The 20,929-nt window shown below is 48.7% G+C and overlaps 1 protein-coding gene across 4 annotated transcripts in view; it reads left to right on the plus strand.

The window, feature by feature from the left end:
* The window catches only part of epha8 (eph receptor A8), a 711,779-nt gene that overhangs the window by 466,300 nt on the left and 224,550 nt on the right, over nt 1-20,929 (plus strand). For all 4 annotated transcript variants that reach the window (XM_038821567.1, XM_038821564.1, XM_038821566.1 and 1 more), the window contains exon 13: nt 732-941. In XM_038821567.1, the coding sequence (XP_038677495.1) occupies nt 732-941 (210 nt within the window). The remainder of the gene's footprint in view (nt 1-731; nt 942-20,929) is intronic.

The raw sequence follows: 20,929 nt of genomic DNA on the forward strand, positions 1-20,929 counted from the left end.
ACCTCGTGAATTCCCTCTGGACTGCCACCAATGCCAGTATAACCTTCCTTAGATAAGGGGTCCAAAACTGTTCACAGTATTCCACGTGTGGCCTAACTAGTGGCTTGTGTAGTTATACTCCGTTATCTTTGAAATAAAGGCCAACATCCATTTGCCTTCCTAATTACCTGCTGAGCGTGCATGCGAGCTTTTATGATTTATGCACAAGTACCCCCAAATCCCTCTATGTGGCAGCTTTCTGCAGTCTTTCTACATTTAAATAATATTTAGCTCTTTTATTATTCCGACCAAAGTGGACAACTTCAGTACCCAGAACTGGATGCAATGCTCCAGTTGATGCTGAACCCGTATATAAGTTTAACATAACTTGCTGATGAGGTTGAACTTAGTTTGACACGTATTATTTGTTTGTATTATTTTAGTTAAATTAATTATTATTTAGTTTTTTAAAAAAAGATTACGACTGTAATTCTCCGGCCATTGGGATTCTGTTCTCTCGCCAGAAGCACACCCCTGTCCGCGGGTTTCCCGGCGGCCTGGGATGGCTTCAATGGGAAATCCCATTGACAATCAGCGGGAGTAGAGAACGTGCGCCGCCGAGAAACACGCGTCTGGGGGACCGGAGAATCCCGCCCTTAATCTCCTGTTTCTGAGGAATGACTTTGGATCAACAACTGGTTAGGATCAGGATCACCCTGAAGAAGGACTGATTCTTTCTTCTGTTCCTATAGAGACACGATGGTCAGTTTACCGTCATCCAACTTGTTGGAATGCTCCGTGGGATATCCGCTGGAATGATGTACCTGTCGGACTTGGGATACATACACCGGGACCTCGCAGCTCGAAATATCCTGGTCAACAGCAACTTGGTGTGCAAAGTCTCAGACTTTGGCCTATCCCGAATTCTGGAAGATGATCCGGATGCTGCTTACACAACCACGGTACGGTTTGGAATTTTAACTCTAGCTTCACTTTCTGATTGATATTCTAGAACAGGCAGAGATCAGAATCTTCCAGGCATGCCATGGTGGGACCCATGGCAGGGATGTGGTGGGCCAGCCAGACATCCATTTACTTTCTGCAGGAACGGGATGATCGCGGCGCCAGGCGGGCCCATTAAGCATCGCTTGTTAAAGTAGGTCTAATGTGATTATTGAAATGCGCACTTGTTTTCAAATTAGACTTCACATCTGCAGCCATGACATTCATTCAAGTCAAAGTTTAAGACCAGCGAGTGACCTCACAATTCATCAGCATCCTGAATCACGTTACCCCTTATGTTTTCATTCCGGACTTTTTACGAATGATGGGTATATTCTGGTACTGTGACTCTGAATGTTAATTACTAATGGAGAATAATAGGATAATTATCATGGACCTATTGACTTTGAAACACTGAGCGAAGGTTTGCCACGATTAAATTATTTATAATAATTGCAAGGCATTGTTTGTTTTGTTGATATTGGAACTGAAGCACAGTTCTGAGTGTTAACCTGGCTAACTGGTATCACACTCACTTCTAAAATGCGGTGCCTGAGAGTTTGGTGGAGGCAGGTTCAATCGAAGCGTTCAGAAGGGGGTTAGACCTTTACCTGAACAGGCAGATATATGCAGGGTTATGGGGAGAGGGCGGGAGAATGACCCCCAGTGAATTGTGCACATCTGGGGCGGGATTCTCCGCAGACCGTCGTAACGCCGATTTCCGGCGAGAAAAATCGGTGTACATGACTCCGGCGTCGGGGCCTTCTTTTAGGCCGCTATTCTCCGTTCCCGGAGGGGCCAGCAGCTGACTGACGCGATACGCGTCAGTTTCACCAGCTGCGGAAGTGGTGAGACCCGGCGTTTTTTGGAGGAGGAGGAGGAGAGAGACAGACCCGGCATTTGGGGGGGTTTCCGGCATTTGGGGGGGGGGGGGGGTTCCGGCATTTGGGGGGGGGGGTCCGGCATTTGGGGGGGTGGGTGTTCCGGCATTTGGGGGGGGGTTCCGGCATTTGGGGGGGGGTTCCGGCATTTGGGGGGGGGGGGTTCCGGCATGGGGGGGGGGTTGCGGGCAGCGGCGTGCAGAGAGAGGGGGCGATGGATGCCCGGGGCCAATGCACCGTCACCCCCCCCTCTGTACACCGCTGCCCCCTACCCCAAGCCCCCCCCCACCACCCCTACCCCCCTCCCCACCACCCCTACCTCCCTCCCCACCACACCTAGAACATAGAACATAGAACAGTACAGCACAGAACAGGCCCTTCGGCCCTCAATGTTGTGCCGAGCCATGATCACCCTACTCAAACCCACGTATCCACCCTATACCCGTAACCCAACAACCTCCCCCTTAACCCTACTTTTATTAGGACACTACGGGCAATTTAGTATGGCCAATCCACCTAACCCGCACATCTTTGGACTGTGGGAGGAAACCGGAGCACCCGGAGGAAACCCACGCACACAGGGGGAGGACGTGTAGACTCCACACAGACAGTGACCCAGCCGGGAATCGAACCTGGGACCCTGGAGCTGTGAAGCATTGATGCTAACCACCATGCTACCCTGCTGCCCTACCCTACCCCCCTCCAACACCGCCCCCCATCTCTCGCAACGCCGCAACCCCCCCCTCAACGCCGGGTCCCCCCCTCAACGCCGGGTCCCCCCCCCCTCTCAACGCCGGTACCCACACCCCGTCCCCCTCCCTCTGAAGGCCGGTACCCACACCCCCCCCTCTCTCCTCCTCCCCCCCTTCCTTCCTCCTCCCCCCCTTCCTTCCTCCGTCCCCCCTTCTTCCTCCTCCCCCCCTTCCTTCCTCCGTCCTCCCCCCTTCCTTCCTCCCCCCCTTCCTTCCTCCCCCCCTTCCTTCCTCCCCCCCTTCCTTCCTCCGTTAGTGGGGGGGGGGTGCGGCATTAGTGGGGGGTGGGGGGTGGGGGGATGCGGCGTTGGAGGGGGGTAGGGGTGGTGAAGGGGGTAGGGGTGGTGAGGGGGGGGTTGGGGTAGGGGGCAGCGGCGTACAGAGGGGGGGCGACGGTGCGTTGGCCCAGGGCATCCGTAGCCCCCCCTCTCTGCACGCCGCTGCCCCCAAATCCCCCCCCCCTCCGATGCCCCCCCCCCGATGCCGCAACCCCCCCCGGATGCCGCAACCCCCCCGATGCCCCCACCCGATGCCGCAACCCCCCCGGATGCCGCAACCCACCCCCCGATGCCGCAACCCACCCCCCGATGCCGCAACCCCCCGGATGCCGCAACCCACCCCCCGATGCCGCAACCCACCCGCCGATGCCGCAACCCACCCCCTGATGCCGCAACCCACCCCCCGATGCCGCAACCCACCCCCCCCGATGCCGCAACCCCCCGGATGCCGCAACCCACCCCCCGATGCCGCAACCCACCCCCCGATGCCGCAACCCCCCGGATGCCGCAACCCCCCCCCGATGCCGCAACCCCCCCCATGCCGCAACCCACCCCCCCGATGCCGCAACCCACCCCCCCCATGCCACAACCCACCCCCCCCGATGCCGCAACCCCCCCCCCCCCCCCGATGCCGCAACCCACCCCCCGACACTGAACGGCGTCAACCATCATCAATGGTTGACGCCGTTTTAAAGCAACTGTGATTTTCGCCGACGTGACCCATGGCCACGTCGGCGGGACTTTGGCCCATCCGGGCCGGAGATTTGTGGAATCTAAAAAAAAATGAAATCCCGCCGGCGCCAGCTGTTTTCAGAGGCTGCCGGCGGGATTTGCACAACGCCGGTTTTTGGCCGGTCAGAGATTTAAAAACCCTGCGGGAGCGGGATTAACGCCACTGCCGGCCGATTCTCCGACCCTGCGTGGGGTCGGAGAATCCCGCCCCTGGAGTGCTGGTGCAGGGCTGAATAGCCTCCTCCTGTTCTGTAACAGTTGCACAATCCTGTAAAATAGAAGGTGGTGGGTTCGGATATAATTGGCCATTTGAACGTATAAAGAAAGACTTGCATTTATTTAGTGCTTTTCACGAGCTCAGGACCTCCCAAAGCACTTTACAGGCAGTGAAATGCTTTTGAGTGTCTTCACTGTTGTAATGTCGAAAACGCAGCCAGTCATATTTCGCACAGTAAGATCCCACACACAGCAACGTACTAATGACCAATAAAAACATTTTTAGTGATGTTGACTGAGGAATAAATATTGGCCGGGATACCCTGATCTTCGTCAAATAGTGCCATGGAACATTTTACATTAATCTGAGAGAGTAGACAGGACCTTGGTTTAATGTCTCGTGTGAAAGGCTGCACGACTGACAGTGCAATATACTCATGGTGCTGCACTGGGATAGCACCCCAGATCATAAACTTCTGGAGTTGCAATTGAACCCACAACCTTTTGACGCAGGCAAAACTGTGAAGCACAAAACTATGGCTGACACCTAATTATCGATGACACGTTAGGCTGATATTTCAATTTTATTTCAAAGGTTTATTTGTTTTAAAATCGACTTCAGTCGCTGACAAAGTGCAAACTGAGGCGAGCTTTAGAATCCACTTCCCGAGAAAAATACAAAACGCAAAAAAATTGATCGGAATAGAATAATATACCGGCCATCTGATTGGGTTCTTTACATCATCGGGATTCAAAATCTAGTCGTCATTCGAGTTTGTTCAGTGTGCAGCTGAGGTATTGGACTATTCTGAACTTTCAGTTCAGTACTGAGGGAGTGCCACATTGCCAGAGAAGCTGGGTTTGTGGATTTGGTATTTATTGTTGGCGCAAAGAGAAAGAATCAGAGATGTCACTCGTCTCGTTGGTATAACATAGAGCAGGGGAGTTATTTTACAAGATGCTGCTCAAACAGGGTACACTGGTGAACTCCACAAAAGCCAGTGTAATGCTCCGATGACATAATTGCGTAACATGTGACATTGCACCAGCCAATGGTGTTATTCTGAAACATAACACCCCTTCCTCTTTACTCCTTTTGTGTCCCCAGCATTTTTACTTAATCAAACAGTTTAACATAAATCCAACATATTATGCGATAACTAACATTGTTACATTAAACTAACATATTGGCCTCTTGGGTGGCCGTCTGTCTCGTTTTGGCAGAACACGACGTTCAGGCTCTTAAGGGTACGAGGAGTGTCCTCCTGTATGCTGCTCAGTGTTGGACCTGGCAAAGCCAGCTCAGGAACTCTCTCTAATTGCGAGGATAATTCTATCATAACAGATTCCGTAATTTTGTCATTTCGGCAGTTGTAGTTCTCAAGTCGGGCATGTCACTGTCCATAATCTATGTGGCGAAAAGATCAGATACATATTCTGTATTCTCGCATAGACAATAATTGGTCAGCATGCCAACACCAAATTAGTTTATCATCAGTTTGTGCAGTTTATGAAATCGGACCTGTTTGACTAATACAATTGCTGGAGTCTATTTTTCACCTGAGGTGTAATATCTCTCAAGAAGGTATTCCCCACGGTCAAAGACTCTGGATTGCAATGTTGTTTCCTTCTTGTGTCTGATGTTGTTGTCTGACTACCTCTGAAGTTAAAGGGGGAGTCAAGGTCCTTCATGGCAGTCTGGTACAAGAGGTGAGGTCACACGGGACCAGAGGAGAGCTGGCAAGGTGGATACAGAACTGGCTCGGTCATAGAACATAGAGGGTAGCGGTGGAAGGGTGCTTTTCTGGTTCTGCAGGGATCAGTGCTGAGATCTTTGTTGGTCGTAGTATATAGAAATGATTTGGAGGAGAATATTGCCAGTCTGTTTAGTCAGTTTGCAGATGACACAAAGATTGGTGGAATTACGGATAGTGAAGACAATTGTCAGAGGACAGAGCAGGATATCGATCTGTTGGAGAACATAGTGGAGAAATGGCAGATGGAGTTTAATCTGGATAAATGTGAGGTCATGCATTTTGGAAGGTTTAATATAGGTGGGAACTGTGCAGCAAATGGTAGAAGCCTTAGGGGTATTGGCAGGCAGAGTGATCTGGGCATACAGGTCCACAGATCACTGAAAGTGGCAACTGGTGGAGGCGGTAGTCAAGAAGGCATACGGTATGCTTGCATTTATCAGTCGGGGCATTGAATATAAAAAATAGCAAGCCGTGCTGCAGCTGTACAGAACTTTAGTGAGGCCTCATTGGGAATATTGGCTACTGGTCGCCACAACATCTGAAGGATGTGGATGTTTTGGAGAGGGCACAGAAGAGGTTTACCACGATGTTTCCTGGTCTGGAGGGTATTAGTTCTGAGGAAAGGTTGGATAAACTTGGATTGTTTTCACTGGAACGATAGAGATTGAGGGGCGACCTGATAGAGGTTTACAAAATTATGAGTGGCATGGACAGAGTGGATAGTCAGAAGCGTTTTCCCAGGGTGGAAAATTCAATTACTAGGGGAGAGAGGATTAATGTGCGAGTGGAAAAGTTTAGAGGAGCTGTGCGAGGGAAGTTTTTTACACAGAGGGTAGTGAGTACCTGGAATGCGTTGCCAGGGGAGGTGGTGGAAGCAGATATGAGAGCAATGTTTAAGAGGCATCTTGACGAAAACATGATTAGGATGGGAATAGAGGGATGGGAATTTAGTTTAGACAGGCATCGTGATCGGCGCAGGCTTGGAAGACTGAAGAGCCTGTTCCTGTGCTGGACTGTTCTTTGTTTGTTCTTTTCTTCTTTATTTGAGTCTAAAGGTCAAACAGTGTGCGCAGTTTCCTTGTGAACATCCGTATAGCCGATGAGCTTTTTTGGTCGAATGCGCTGTGTTACTGTGTGTCATTAAAAAGGTTTAGGTAGAGATCCTTTATCCCTCAAAACCTTCACTACTTGTTTGACTGACTGTACAAAATGTTCAGCTAAGATGTTTATAGCTGGATGGCAGGGGGAAGATATGGCGGATGCCACAGCCCTTCAGGTACTCCTCAAAAATCAGCTGATGTGAACTGAGCAACCGTTATTGCTCACAAGTTTTCCGCTCGCCCAAATCTTGCAAATACTTTGTCAAGCCTTTCTATGCTCTGTTCCGTAGTTGTTGATTTCATGATAGCAACCGCCGGCCACTTCGGATGCATGTCAACCATGACCAAAAACATATGTCCTTCGACTGGTCCCGCATAATTGACACGGATTTTTTGCGACAATTTCCTTTGGATGATTTCATTCCTGAAGCCACAAACTAATCGATCGCGATGTGTACCATCCTAAGTCTGCCCAAATTCACAATACTTTGCTAGCTTTTAGAGTGATGCAACAAATTGTCAAATGTTTTCCCCTTCCTTCTGTGCATGACGTGAAAGCGGAAGCTTTCAGGTATTAATAGCGGACGGGGAGAGAAATGTTCTTGCAAGACAGTCATTAACTCATCATACGAGTTGTCTCCAGGTTTAGCTGGGTGTACTAAATTCTGTTGCAACATGAATGCTTTCCTCCAAACTGAGCTGAGAAAGGTCACAATTTGCAGGTCTGCTGGTGTCTGATTGACTTTATGGAACAACTAGAACCTTTCCTCATAAGTGTTCCATATCTCCTCCTCCTCATCAATCATGTCCATGGTGCCTTTTCTTCCTGCCATTTCTGGGTTGCAGCTCCCTGACCTGTGCTACTCAGTCTTCAGCCACCTCCTCTGCCGTTTATTTTTTCTGTTTAAAGCAGACAAACTCGCAGCGCACAGACCAGCTGTCGATTCCCGGGCAGTAGGTTTCAGAGTTGGCAGCCCCATACGTTCGCGTTCCCACGGCACGTTTCAGTGCCTCGTGGGGGGGTCTCTGCAGCTTCACCCACTACAATTGTAAATGTACTGAAAAGTTTGATTCTTCATTTGAAGAAAGCCCCTAGTAACTCGCAGTTGTCCAACACGTTTTTAAAAAAAAACCTTTTTCTTGCACTAGCAGTTGTCGTGATCGACCAGATAGTTCAACGACGCCCCGCTACAAATTGTACAGTGTCCAAATATTTACTTGAGAATTGGTTTTACTTGCCGCAACAATGATTTTGCCTTTCTCCCAACCTTACTCCCAATGGTATTTGGGCCTGGATGTCCGTCGATGATTACTTTTTTTGGCTCCTAAATTGGCATCAAAAGTTTTGCTTTTTGATTATGGCCCAGACCTCGTTGCCAGTTTCTCTTCTGTTATTTTCTTTGTTAGTAGCCTCCCCGTGCGTCACAGCGGCGCGGCCTTGACGACGGTCGTCAAGGCCGCACGTCAAGCGTCACGCCGGCTGACACGGCCGATGACGTCGTCTGCACATGCGAAGGTTGGACAACGCAAACCCGCGCATGCGCAGTTGGCATATTTTCCCTCAGCCGCCCCGCAAGACGTGGCGGCTTGATCTTGCGGGGCGGCGGAGGGAAAAGAGTGCGTCCGTTACGGACGCATGGCCCCCTTGGCACGGTCGTGGTACTGCCATGCCAATCGGGTCCCCAGATGCCCCAAATGGGCATCTGGCGCCCGTTTCACGACGGCAGCGAGCAGGTGTGTTTGCTGCCATGTTGAAATGGGCGTGAAGGCCTGGCCGCATGGCCTATCGGCCTCGGAGAATCACCGCTCGCCGTAAAAAACGGCGAGCCGCGATTCGTGGCGTGGGTCAGGCGTGGGGGGGGGGGAGAATAGCGGGAGGGCGTGAAAAATGTCAGGAGGCCCTCCCGCTATTCTCCCACCCAGCGTGGGGGGCGGAAAATCGCACCCCACATCTTTGGACTGTGGGAGGATACCAGAGCACATGGAGGAAATCCACGCAGACACGAGGAGAATGTGCAGACGCCGCACTGCCAGTGACCCAATCCGGGAATCGAACATTGGATCCTGCACTGTGAAGCAACAGTGCTAACCACTGTGCTACCGTGCCGTCCATATTGAGATGAACAGTGTCATGAAGATCTGACCAAAAGTCTTGATTTTTGAGCACAAGATAGCAGAACAGGACCATACTGGGTATTGTCCCTAAATTGATTCATTATTTGCTGAGCCACGTGCAAAGAACCAGAGTAGGCATGTTTTGAAATGACTGAAGGGCTGGTGTAGGAAAGAGGGCTTCCATTGCCTGGGACACTGGCACCATTACTGAGGTATGAAGGTGCTGTACAGTTCGGTCACACTGCACCCAAACAATATAGGGATCAGGATCCTTGTGAAAAGGATATACAGGATGATCGTGAAGCCTTCAAACCAGTCAATGAAGGGGTAGACACAGTGGAAAAGGCAACAAAAACGATAGTTAGAAAACAGCAAAAGGAGAAGGGAGTATCGTAAGTCAGAAATTTTTCTTTCGCTCATGTCTGCCTCCTGAACCTGTCACGGGGGAGGGTGTAAAACACCACCTGTGTTTTTTCACTCACTCACTGTAGATGCTACCAAGCCTGCTGAGAGTTTCCAGCAATTTCTGGTTGTATCTGAGACCCCCAGCGTTCGTTGGAATGTTGCTTCTGTTTAAATTACTTTCATCATTGTGGCCTCAAACCCATGCCACTTCCCTTCATTTGAGTCGAACTAAAACTATCCAGGGTGTTTCCTACCCAAAGTAATCAGGCTGCAGGTAGCGTTTCAGGATGCGATTCGTATTCTGTAATTTCAACCTAAAATGGTCCATGCCACAGTCGATTTTCCACCCATCAGCATTATGGCTCAAAATAACATGAGAACATGTGTAAAAACGGGCCTGGGCAAATGTGATTATCACTATTTTCAAAATGATTATTCAAGCTTTGAGTTAAAGTTGTCCACAATGATTTAAACTGATTGCCTAATTGGTCCCCTGCAGGCACTGTGGTGTAAGTGATCTGCCATTACGACTAGCCAAGAGGATTAAGTAGCTCAGTGAGTTATTGTTTTTGGCATGCCATGGGGTATAATTGACAACTGACTTTGCACACTCAAGACCATGGCTGTATGGTGACCGAAGCAAATTCTGTTTTCATTTCCTCGGATTGCAGGGCGCTCAGTAGTGCTGCAGGGTATGATAATTACAATCTGAGATTCTGTCTATTTTTCATGTAAATGAAAACCAGTGGCCATATATTGGGAGAACTGTTTGTGATGATTGAATCAGTCAAATTCTGTTTTCATTTCCAAGGGACCCTGTCTTGCAACCCTCTCTGTGTTCCATGAGAAGCTGAACCCAGCTGGAATTCCTCACATTCTTAAAACAAACCAGCTATTTCCACTGCTCAGTTAGTGGGATATTTGTTTGTTCTTTGCCTGTAGTTCCTTCCTTTATTTTGCTTTAAATGGGACTCTGTTACAATGCAATTTCAGCAGCTAATGCCGTGGTCCTTATTTATTTCCTTCTTCTGATGCTCTTTTTTTCAACCCTCCCAACAAATCTGATTGCTCTTTGCAGGATTGTGCTCCACGGATGTCAAGGCACTGAGGATTTTCGTAAGAGTGAACCGGACAACCAGACTTGCCCCACACTCCTTCCCCGACATGCACCCACACCCACTCTTCCAGCACAGATCACTACGCAGCTGGAAGAAGTGGCAAAAATATTCAGCTTTGAGAAAGGGTCATCTGGACTCGAAACATCAGGGGCGGTATTCTCCGACCCCCCGCCGGGTCGGAGAATCGCCGGGGGCCAGCGTCAACCCCACCCCCGCTGTGTCCTGAATTCTCCAGCACCGGAGATTCGCCGGGGCGGGAATTGCACTGCGCCGGTCGGCGTCCCCCCCCCCCCCCCGGGCGATTCTCTGGCCCACGGGAACGTGGGCCAAAGTCCTGCCGCTGTCATGCTTCTCCCGCCGGCGTGGATCAAACCACCTACCTTACCGGCGGGAGCAGGTGGTGCGGGCAGCCTCCGGGATCCTGGGGGTGGGGGGGGGGGGGGGGGGGGGGGGGCGGGATGATCTGGCCCGGGTGGGGGGGTGTCCCCACGGTGGCCTGGCCCCCGATCAGGGCCTACCGATCGGCGGGCGTGCCTGTGCTGTGGGGGCACCCTTTTCTTTCTGCCTCCGCCATAGTGAAGACTTCTGCAAGTGATCCCCTCCCCTGCGCATGTGCGGGGATGACGTCAGCAGCCGCTGATGCTCCGGGGCATGCGCAGACTTCCGCTGGCCGGCGAGGTCCCTTCGGCCCCGGCTTACGTGGCACCAAAGGCCTTCCATGCCAGCCAGCGGAGCGCCAGCCACTCCAGCGCGGGCCTTGCCCCTCAATGTTAGGGCTTGGCCTCTAAAGGTGTGGAGACTTCCGTACCTTTGGGGCGGCCCGACGCCAGAGTGGTTCACACCACTCCATCACGCCGGGACTCCCCGCCACGCCAACCAGGGCTGAAGAGACTTCGCCGGCCAGCGGAAGTCTGCGCATGCGCCGGAGCCTCAGCGGCTGCTGATGTCATCCTTGAGCATGCGCAGGGGAGGGGGTCACTTCTGCCTCCGCCATGGTAAAGACTATGGTGAAGGCGGAAGGAAGCCGGGTAGGGGAGAATCCTGGCCCAGGTCTTTTCTCTCCCTACAGATGCTGCCAGACCTGCTGAGATTTTCCAGCATTTTCTTTTTGGAAGAAGTGGCAAGTTGGTTTCCCTCCTTCCTGAGGAGCATCAGCTAACTGTATCGCTCCAGCTGAGCTCAACACAGCCATTGACTCTCTTTGTCCTTGGACATATAGCTACAAAACCTGGCATCATGTTTCTGGAGGCAAAATGGTACCCATTTCACACACACCATTGTGACCCACACTGTGTTCTATGTGTTGAGGGTGTTACGAATGTGTGATGTAGTTATGCTGAGCCAGCAGGTCACGATGGTCATCAATGCCAGTCCTGACCCTAATGTTCCAGCTAACGCCCTTAATCGCAACTGAACAGTTAACCTTCAGCAGGAAGGATTCCCGACCATGCCATTTACAGAGATCGTCAACCGCTTTCAGCTTAGTTGGTGATTGATTTCTACTGGCTCTGTCTGAGTTGGTTGCAGTGCTGTGGGTTTTTTACTCTTATTTAAAGTTGGTGAAGTCTACCATTGCATGTATTGAAGGTCTTGGTTCAGAGGTTCCACTCAGACCCAGGGCCAGAGAGAGAAATCATGGGCATTGGTGCTTCTACTGTTTCTGGGCCCGTTATCTCCACTTCTGCCCAACCCCTTCAACCACCCCCCCCAACTCCCCCACCCCCTGCCCACCAACAGTCACAGTGGGTTGAACTGTTACTTATAGCTTTAGAAAAATGTATTTGGCTTCTGTACACTATGCCTCTATTTATAAAGCCCATTGAATATTATAGTCACAGTATGATACTCTGAGCTGGGATTAGATTGGGGTTAGGTTAGGATTAGTTTTTAAAAACATAATTGGCAATACTGTTACATTTAGGTTTAGTGCTGGGATTGAAATCACCATTGGCACATCATTCTCACTGAGTACTTCCTTTTATTCCCTCACACAGACCAATCAAAAAGCAACCTCATGAATTGTCGATTCACGGCACCATCTTCCCGCCCAATCCTGAGTTCCTTGCTGTTTCCGCATCTTTACACTTTTCATACAATAAGATAAAACACTGGAGAGATTGGGCTTGGGTATTTTGTCAGAAGTCCAGGTGGATTCAGATATTCCACTGGGATCATTGTTATCCGGATTCCTGTAAAACTTTCCTGACAATAACATGTCACCAAATGCCACCTGTTGCTCTTGGCTCCAACCTGTCGGACCCCCTGTGTTTTCCCATGAGGTTTAGGGGACTTGTTTTAGTCTTTTTTCCATTGCCCAGCTCCAACTTTTACCATTCGGTACATCGAACTGAAAAGGGTGTTTAACCACAGATAAAAAGGGTATGTGACTCTCCGTTACAGAGAGAGTGAAGATGGCTGAAGGGACGGACTTGACCAAAGAATCAAATCCGACTGGGAATAAGGGAACGGATGGAGAGAGAGCCGAGAGACGGCGAAAGTATAAGGCTGTGATTGGAGGAGTGGGAAGTGGGAGATGTACCTAATAATTTAATAATCCTTATTGTCACAAGTAGGCTTACATTAACACTGCAATGAAGTTACTGTGAAAAGCCCCTAGTCGCCACATTCCGGCGCCTGTTCGGGTACATAGAGGGAGAATTCAGAATGTCCAGCACGTCTTTTGGGATTTGTGGGAGGAAAGCTGAGCACCCAGAGGGAACCCCCGCAGACATAGGGAGAACGTGCAGACTCCGCACAGACAGTGACCCAATCCTGGAATCAAACCTGGGACCCTGGAGCTGTGGTGCAACAGTGCTAACCACTGTGCTATCGTGCCTGGCTCACTGTCATATGTCAAGGTCTCGGCGGGCGGCCATTGGGAGAAAGTTCCCAATTTGCCACCTTTAGGAATCGGAAATTTGCCCTGACCCCAACCCCGGTTTACAGCTCTGTGAAAACCCATTAAGGGGCTGATAATTGAAATGCTTGACTTTGAATGTGTGAAATGTGCAGGGAAATGAATATCCCATTTCACTGCAGAGTTCACATCTCTCTCTCATTGACTGCTTCATTTTTAAGTTCGAGAGTTAGATCCAATCAGTTTGTATTTTGTTGTGCCTGTTTTACAAACAAAGGTCACATTTAACAATTTATGCTTGTCTACTCTGATCCAAATATATCTCCATCAACCCACTTCACGAACAGAAAAGGAGGGTGGTGCATATTTCAGACACAAATGTGAACATCAGGAACAAGCTATTTAGTTTCATTGCTTTGGCTTTTGCTTTGCTTTGCTTTGAGGCTATTCGGCCCATCGAGTCTGCCGGCCCTTGAAAAGAGCACCCTACTTAAGCCCACGCTTCCACACTCCGCCCTATCCCCGTAACTCAGTAACCCCACCTCCCCTTTTTTGACACTTAGGGTAATTTATCATGGCCAATCCACCTAACCTGCACATCTTTGGACTGTGGGAGGAAACCAGAACATCCGGAGGAAACCCACGCAGACACAGGGAAAAAGTGCAGACTCCGCATAGACAGTGACCCAAGCCGGGAATCGAATCTGGGACTCTGGAGCTGTGAAGCAACAGTGATAACCACTGTGCTACCATGATGGTGCCTATAAATTTCTTCATGCTTGGATCCTTCCAGTCTGGAACATGCAACATTCCTACCTTCTCCCAGTTTTCCATTCTCTGTGGTATATAATGGAGGCGATTCCTGGAAAGAGATGTGGATTGAGTTCTCTCTGGTTAGAGGGAAGGAGGTGTAATCAGGGGCTGGTTTAGCTCACCAGGCTAAATCGCTGGCTTTTAAAGCAGACCAAGCAGGCCAGCAGCACGGTTCGATTCCCGTACCAGCCTCCCCGGACAGGCGCCGGAATGTGGCGACTAGGGGCTTTTCACAGTAACATCATTGAAGCCTACTCGTGACAATAAGCGATTTTCATTTCATTTTTCATTTTCATGTACACCTGCCTTGTCAGGATGGTGGACTTCTACATGGTGCAGAGTGCCATTGACCTGCCCACATACTGCATTGCTGCTGCCACATCTGTTATATTTCTGTTACTTCTGAAAACAAACACACTGGCCATCAGTCCGAGCTCAATCATCACTAAAGTACTGAAAGGGGTCATCAACAGTGCTATCAAGCAGGGCAGCACGGTGGCCTAGTGGTTAGCACAACCGCCTCACGGCGCTGAGGTCCCAGGTTCGCTCCCGGCTCTGGGTCACTGTCCGTGTGGAGTTTGCACGTTCTCCCCGTGTCTGCGTGGGTTTCGCCCCCACAACCCAAAAATGTGCAGAGTAGGTGGATTGGCCACGCTAAATTGCCCCTTAATTGGAAAAAATAATTGGCTAATCTAAAATTAAAAAAAAAAAACAGTGCTATCAAGCAGCAATTGCTTAGCGATGACCTGCTCACTGAGGCTAAGTTTGGGTTCTGCCAGGATCACTCAGTTCCTGACCTCATTACAACCTTGGTTCAAACATGGACAAAAGAGCTGAATGCCAGAGGTGAGGTGAGAATGACTGCCCTTGACATCAAGGCAACATTTGACCGAGTGTGGCATCAAGGAAACCTAGCCAAACTGGAGTTAGGAATCAGGAGGAAAACCCTCCACTGGTTGGAGTCATACCTTGCACAAAGGAAGATGGTAGTGGTGGTTGAAGGTCAGTCGTTTAAGTTGCGGGACATCACTGTAGGAGTTCCTCAGGGTGGTGTCCTTGAGCCGACCATCTTCAGCTGCTTCATCAGTGATATTCCTTCCGCCATAAGGTTAGAAGTCGGGATGTTATCTGATGACTGCATAATGTTTACCACTCCTCAGACACTGAAGCAGTCCACGTGCAAATGCAGCAAGATCTGGACAGTATCCCGGCCTGGACTGACAAGTGGTAAATAACATTCGCGCCACACAAGTGCCAGGCAATAACCATCTCCAACAAGAGAGAATCTAAACATCACCTCTTGACATTTGATGGCATTGCATCGCTGAATATCCTACTATTAACATCCTGGGGGTTACCATTGACTAGAAACTGAACTGGACTAGCCACATACATACTGTGGCTAAACGAGCAGGTCAGAGGCTAGAACTCCTGCATGGAGCAATTCACCTTCTGACTCCACAAAGCTTGTCCACCATCTATAAGGCACAGGTCAGGAGTATAATGGAATACTCCCCACTTGCCTGGATGAGTGCAGATCCAACAACACACAAGCAACTCAACATCGTTCAGAAGAAAGCAGCCCGCGTGATTGCTGCCCCTTCCACAAACATTCACTCCCTCTACCACTGACAAACAGTGGCAGCCGTGTGTACCGTTTACAAGATACACTGCAGGAGCTCACCAAGTCTCCTGAGCACCTTTCAAATACATGACCACTTCCATCGAGAAGAAAAAGGGCAGCAGGTACCTGGGGAAACCACGACCTTGAAGTTCTTCTCCAAGTCAGTAACCATCCTGACTTGGAAAATCTTCACCGTTCCTTCACTGTCGCTGGGTCAAAATCCTGGGACTCCCTCCCTAACAGCACAGTGGGTGTACCTACACCACATGGACTGCAGCGGTTCAAGAAGGCAGCTCACCACCACCTTCTCAATGGCAATTATGGATGGGCAATACATGTTGGCCTAGCCAGAGATGCCTACAGCCCATGAATTAATTCCAAAAAGATGGGACTGTTAAATTGAAATGCGGGTTCTTTATTCATGAAGATTCAGTGACACGCGCACAATCTTGGAAAGCTCTTGATAGCAAGTCCTATTTTGGTCATCTGTAATGTATATTATCCATCGTGTGGTGCATTACATCATTTGCTCTTTGATGATGCACATGGATGATAATCATGTGACTGCTTATACCATAACGGCTGGGGTTATTCATGAAGGCCCCATCTTCTCAACCTTGCCCCCCCCCAGAGGTGTGGTGACCCGCAGGTTAAATCACCACCAGTCAGCTCTCCCCATCAAAGGGGAAAGCAGCCTGTGGTCATCTGGGACTATGGTGACTTTACTTTTACCTTATATCTCATTAAAGGTGAACCAAAACATCCCACTTTCCACTGACATAAAATTATTCCCCATCAATAGATAACCAATAACCAAAGAGAAAATGCTGGAAAATCTCAGCAGGTGTGGCAACATCTGTATGGAGAGAAAAGAGCTAACGTTTCGAGTCCAATGACTCTTTGTCAAAGTCATTGGACTCAAAGCATTAGCTCTTTTCACTCCCTACAGATGCTGCCAGACCTCTGAGATTTTCCAGCATTTTCTCTTTGGTTTCAGATTCCAGCATCTGCAGTAATTTGCTTTTATTTTAATAGATAACTAACAACTATTCACAATGCAACAAAACTCTTATACAGTACAAAGTTACAGCTTTAAGATGTGATTGTATGCCTTTTTAAACCATAACAGTGTTTTGTGGATGCTCTGGTCAACGATCTGGTCACTATAAATCTAATCTCGGATCACTGATCATTCTCACAATGCTCTAGTAGTAGAGTTGTGTTTCGATCTTATCTGACTTTGTTCAGCTTGCAATGGAATTGCTTGTTGTGTCATTTTTAGGAACTTGTCTGATTTGGCATTGATTTTGTCTCAATGTCATTTATCTGATGTGAGTACCTGTCAGGTCTTGATTCAGGACAGATTCTACCTATCTGGGCTTGATTCTATATTCCTTCGGTGAGATGATAATTCTGAACTTTCTGCCTGACCATTAAGCTTGGTAGTTCTTTGACTCCATGTTCTTCATCCTTCATTTCCCCTGTCTTTCCAGAAATGTATCCAGCTTCTTTGAAAGTGTCAGTTGTGGAGGGTGAGCATTGTTGTGTGTGTCCATCACACACCTGTCTTGTGTGGTGTGGATGGTGGACAGGCATTGGGGGGTCAGTAGGTGAGTTCCTCGTTACCAAATTGCCAGCCTCTCACCTGTTTTTGTAGCCACAGTATTTATATGGCTATTCCAGTTAAGTTTATGGTCAATGCCAATAGCCAAAATGTTGATAGTGGGTATTGTTCAGATACCTTGACCAGTTTATTTACTCAAAGCTTTTACCCAGATGTCTTTATTAATGAGGTGAACAAAAGACAGCAAGTATTAAATCAAACACATTTTATTTAAGAACAATAAAGTTATCTTAATTAACCTAAACAATATACTAGAGATATACAAGATTTGTTTACACTACCCGTAAAGATGGCTTCGGTTGAACCGTGGGTCCGACTCTCTCAGTCTCTCTGGTCTGAACTAGGTTGGAAAAGACTATAGCAGAGGTCTCCAAGTTTTTTTAACTGAAATTTATACAAAGTAATAAATTAATTAACTAATCAGAGATGGCTGGGCAGGTGATGTGCTGTAGCTGTATGATGTGGGAGCTGGCTGTTCCCCTTGTGAATGGCAATGACCACATCTGCAGCAAGTGTTGGTTGCTGGAAGATCTCCGGCTCAGAATTGATGATCTGGAGTCTGAGCTTCAAACACTGCGGCACATCCGGGAGGGGGAGAGTTACCTGGACACTTTGTTTCAGGAGGCAGTCACACCTGGGAGATTAAGTAATTCACATTCAGTAACTGATCAGGGACATCAGAGTGTGACTGTAAGTGAGGCAGGCAGAGGGAACCTGAGTTCAGGAGTGCAGGAGCCTCAGCCCTTGACCTTGTCCAACAGGTATGAGACTCTTGCTCCCTGTATGGATGAGGAAAGGGGCTCTGGACAGGATGAGCCAACTGACCACGGTACCATGGTGCAGAAGGCCATTCAAGAGGGGGGAGTAAAAAGACAAGTAGTTGTTATAGGGGATTCTATAATTAGGGGGACAGATAGTATCCTATGCAAGCCGGATCGGGAGTCTCGCATGGTGTGTTGCCTGCCCGGTGCCAGGGTGCGGGACATCTCTGACCGGCTTGAAAGGATACTGGAGCGGGAGGGGGAGGATCCAGTTGTTGTGGTCCACGTTGGGACTAACAACATAGGTAAAGCTAGGGTGGAGGACCTGTTCGGGGACTATCAAGCACTAGGAAGAAAATTGAAGTACAGGTCCTCAAGGGTCATAATCTCTGGATTACTGCCCGAGCCACGTGCCAATTGGCATAGGGATAGGAAAATTAGGGAAGTAAACACGTGGCTAAGGGATTGGTGTGGGAAAGAGGGATTCCACTTCATGGGACATTGGCATCAGTTTTGGAACCGGGGGGATCTGTACCGTTGGGACGGTCTCCACCTGAACCGATCTGGAACCAGTGTTCTAGCGAAGAGGATAAATAGGGTGGTCAGTAGGACTTTAAACTTCTGAGTTGGGGGGAAGGGAAAGTGAAAGCGACAGGGAGCAGGGAGTTAAATGGCAAGATACGCAGGAGGATAACATGTAGGCAGGTGGATTTAAGCTTGAGGCAGACTAGGAATGCAACAAAAAGGAAGGATAACTTTGGACATCTTAGGACTTCCAATATCTGTACTGATAAGAAAGTTAACATTAAGGCACTTTACCTGAATGCTCGTAGCATTTGTAACAAAGTAGATGAACTAATGGCACAGATCATCGTGAATGATTATGATGTGGTAGGCATCACAGAGACATGGCTGCAGGGGGTTCAGGACTGGCAGTTAAACATCCAAGGATATACAACCTATCGAAAAGACAGGGAGGTGGGCCGAGGGGGTGGGGTTGCCTTGTTAGTTAAGAACAAAATTAAATCTATGGCACTAAACGACATAGGGTCGGATGATGTGGAGTCTGTGTGGGTAGAATTGAGGAACCACAAAGGCAAAAAAACCATAATGGGAGTTATGTACAGACCGCCTAACAGTGGTCAGGACCAGGGGCGCAACATGTACCGGGAAATAGAAAAGGCATGTCAGAAAGGCAAGGTCACAGTGATCATGGGGGACTTCAATATGCAGGTGGATTGGGTAAATAATGTAGCCAGTGGATCCAAAGAAAAGGAATTCATGGAATGCTTACAAGATGGCTTTTTGGAACAGCTTGTCATGGAGCCCACAAGGGAGCAGGCTATTCTGGACCTAGTGCTATGTAATGAACCAGACTTTATTAAAGATCTTAAAGTAAGGGAACACTTAGGAAGCAGCGATCATAATATGGTTGAGTTCAGTCTGCAGTTTGAAAGAGAGAAGGCAAAATCGGATGTAATGGTGTTACAGTTAAATAAAGGTAATTACGAGGGCATGAGAGAGGAACTGGTGAAAATCAACTGGAAGCAGACCCTAGCAGGGAAGACAGTAGAGCAAAAATGGCAGGAGTTTGTATGCATAATTGAGGACACTGTACAGAGGTTCATCCCCAAGAAAAGAAAGATTATCCAGGGAGGGACTAGACAGCCATGGCTGACAAAGGAGGTCAGGAAATGTATCAAAGAAAAAGAGAGATCCTATAAAGTGGCCAAAAGCACCGGGAAATCAGAAGATTGGGAAGGCTACAAAAACAAACAGAGGTTAACAAAGAGACAAATAAGGAAGGAGAGGATCAAATATGAAGGCAGGCTAGCCAGTAATATAAGAAATGATAGTAAAAGTTTCTTTCAATACATAAGAAACAAACGTCAGGCCAAAGTAGACATTGGGCCAATTCAAACTGATTCTGGAAGGCTAGTGATGGGAGATGAGGAAATGGCTGGAGAACTTAATAAGTACTTTGCGTCTGTCTTCACAGTGGAAGACGTTAGTAATATCCCAAAAATTATAAAGGGTCAGGGGGCTGAGTTGAGTATGGTTGCCATTACAAAAGAGATGGTGCTAAAAAAGCTAAAAGGTCTTAAAATTGACAAATCTCCTGGCCCCGATGGGCTACATCCTAGAGTTCTGAGGGAGGTGGCTGAAGAAATAGCGGAAGCGTTGGTTGAGATCTTTCAAAAATCACTGGAGTCAGGGAAAGTCCCGGACGATTGGAAGATCGCTGTTGTAACCCCCTTGTTCAAGAAAGGATCAAGACAAAAGATGGAAAATTATAGGCCAATTAGCCTAACCTCGGTTGTTGGTAAAATTCTAGAATCGATCGTTAAGGATGAGATTTCTAATTTCTTGGAAGAGCAGGGTCGGATTAGAACAAGTCAACATGGATTTAGTAAGGGGAGGTCGTGCCTGACGAACCTGTTAGAATTCTTTGAGGAGGTGACAAGTAGGTTAGACCAGGGAAACCCAGTGGATGTGGTCTATCTGGATTTCCAAAAGGCCTTTGATAAGGTGCCACACAGGAGGCTGCTGAGTAAGGTGAGGGCCCATGGTGTTCGAGGTGAGCTACTGGCATGGGTTGAGGATTGGCTGTCTGACAGAAGGCAGAGAGTTGGGATAAAAGGTTCTTTTTCGGAATGGCAGCCGGTGACCAGCGGTGTCCCACAGGGTTCAGTGTTGGGGCCGCAGCTGTTCACCATATATATTAATGATCTGGATGAAGGGACTGGGGGCATTCTAGCGAAGTTTGCTGATGATACGAAGTTAGGTGGTCAGGCAGGTAGTGCTGAGGAAGTGGGGAGGCTGCAGAAGGATCTAGACAGTTTGGGAGAGTGGTGCAGGAAATGGCTGATGCATTTCAACGTGAGAAAATGTGAGGTCTTGCACTTTGGAAAAAA

Source organism: Scyliorhinus canicula, chromosome 16, assembly GCF_902713615.1.
Source record: "Scyliorhinus canicula chromosome 16, sScyCan1.1, whole genome shotgun sequence".
NCBI classification, from domain to species: domain Eukaryota; kingdom Metazoa; phylum Chordata; class Chondrichthyes; order Carcharhiniformes; family Scyliorhinidae; genus Scyliorhinus; species Scyliorhinus canicula.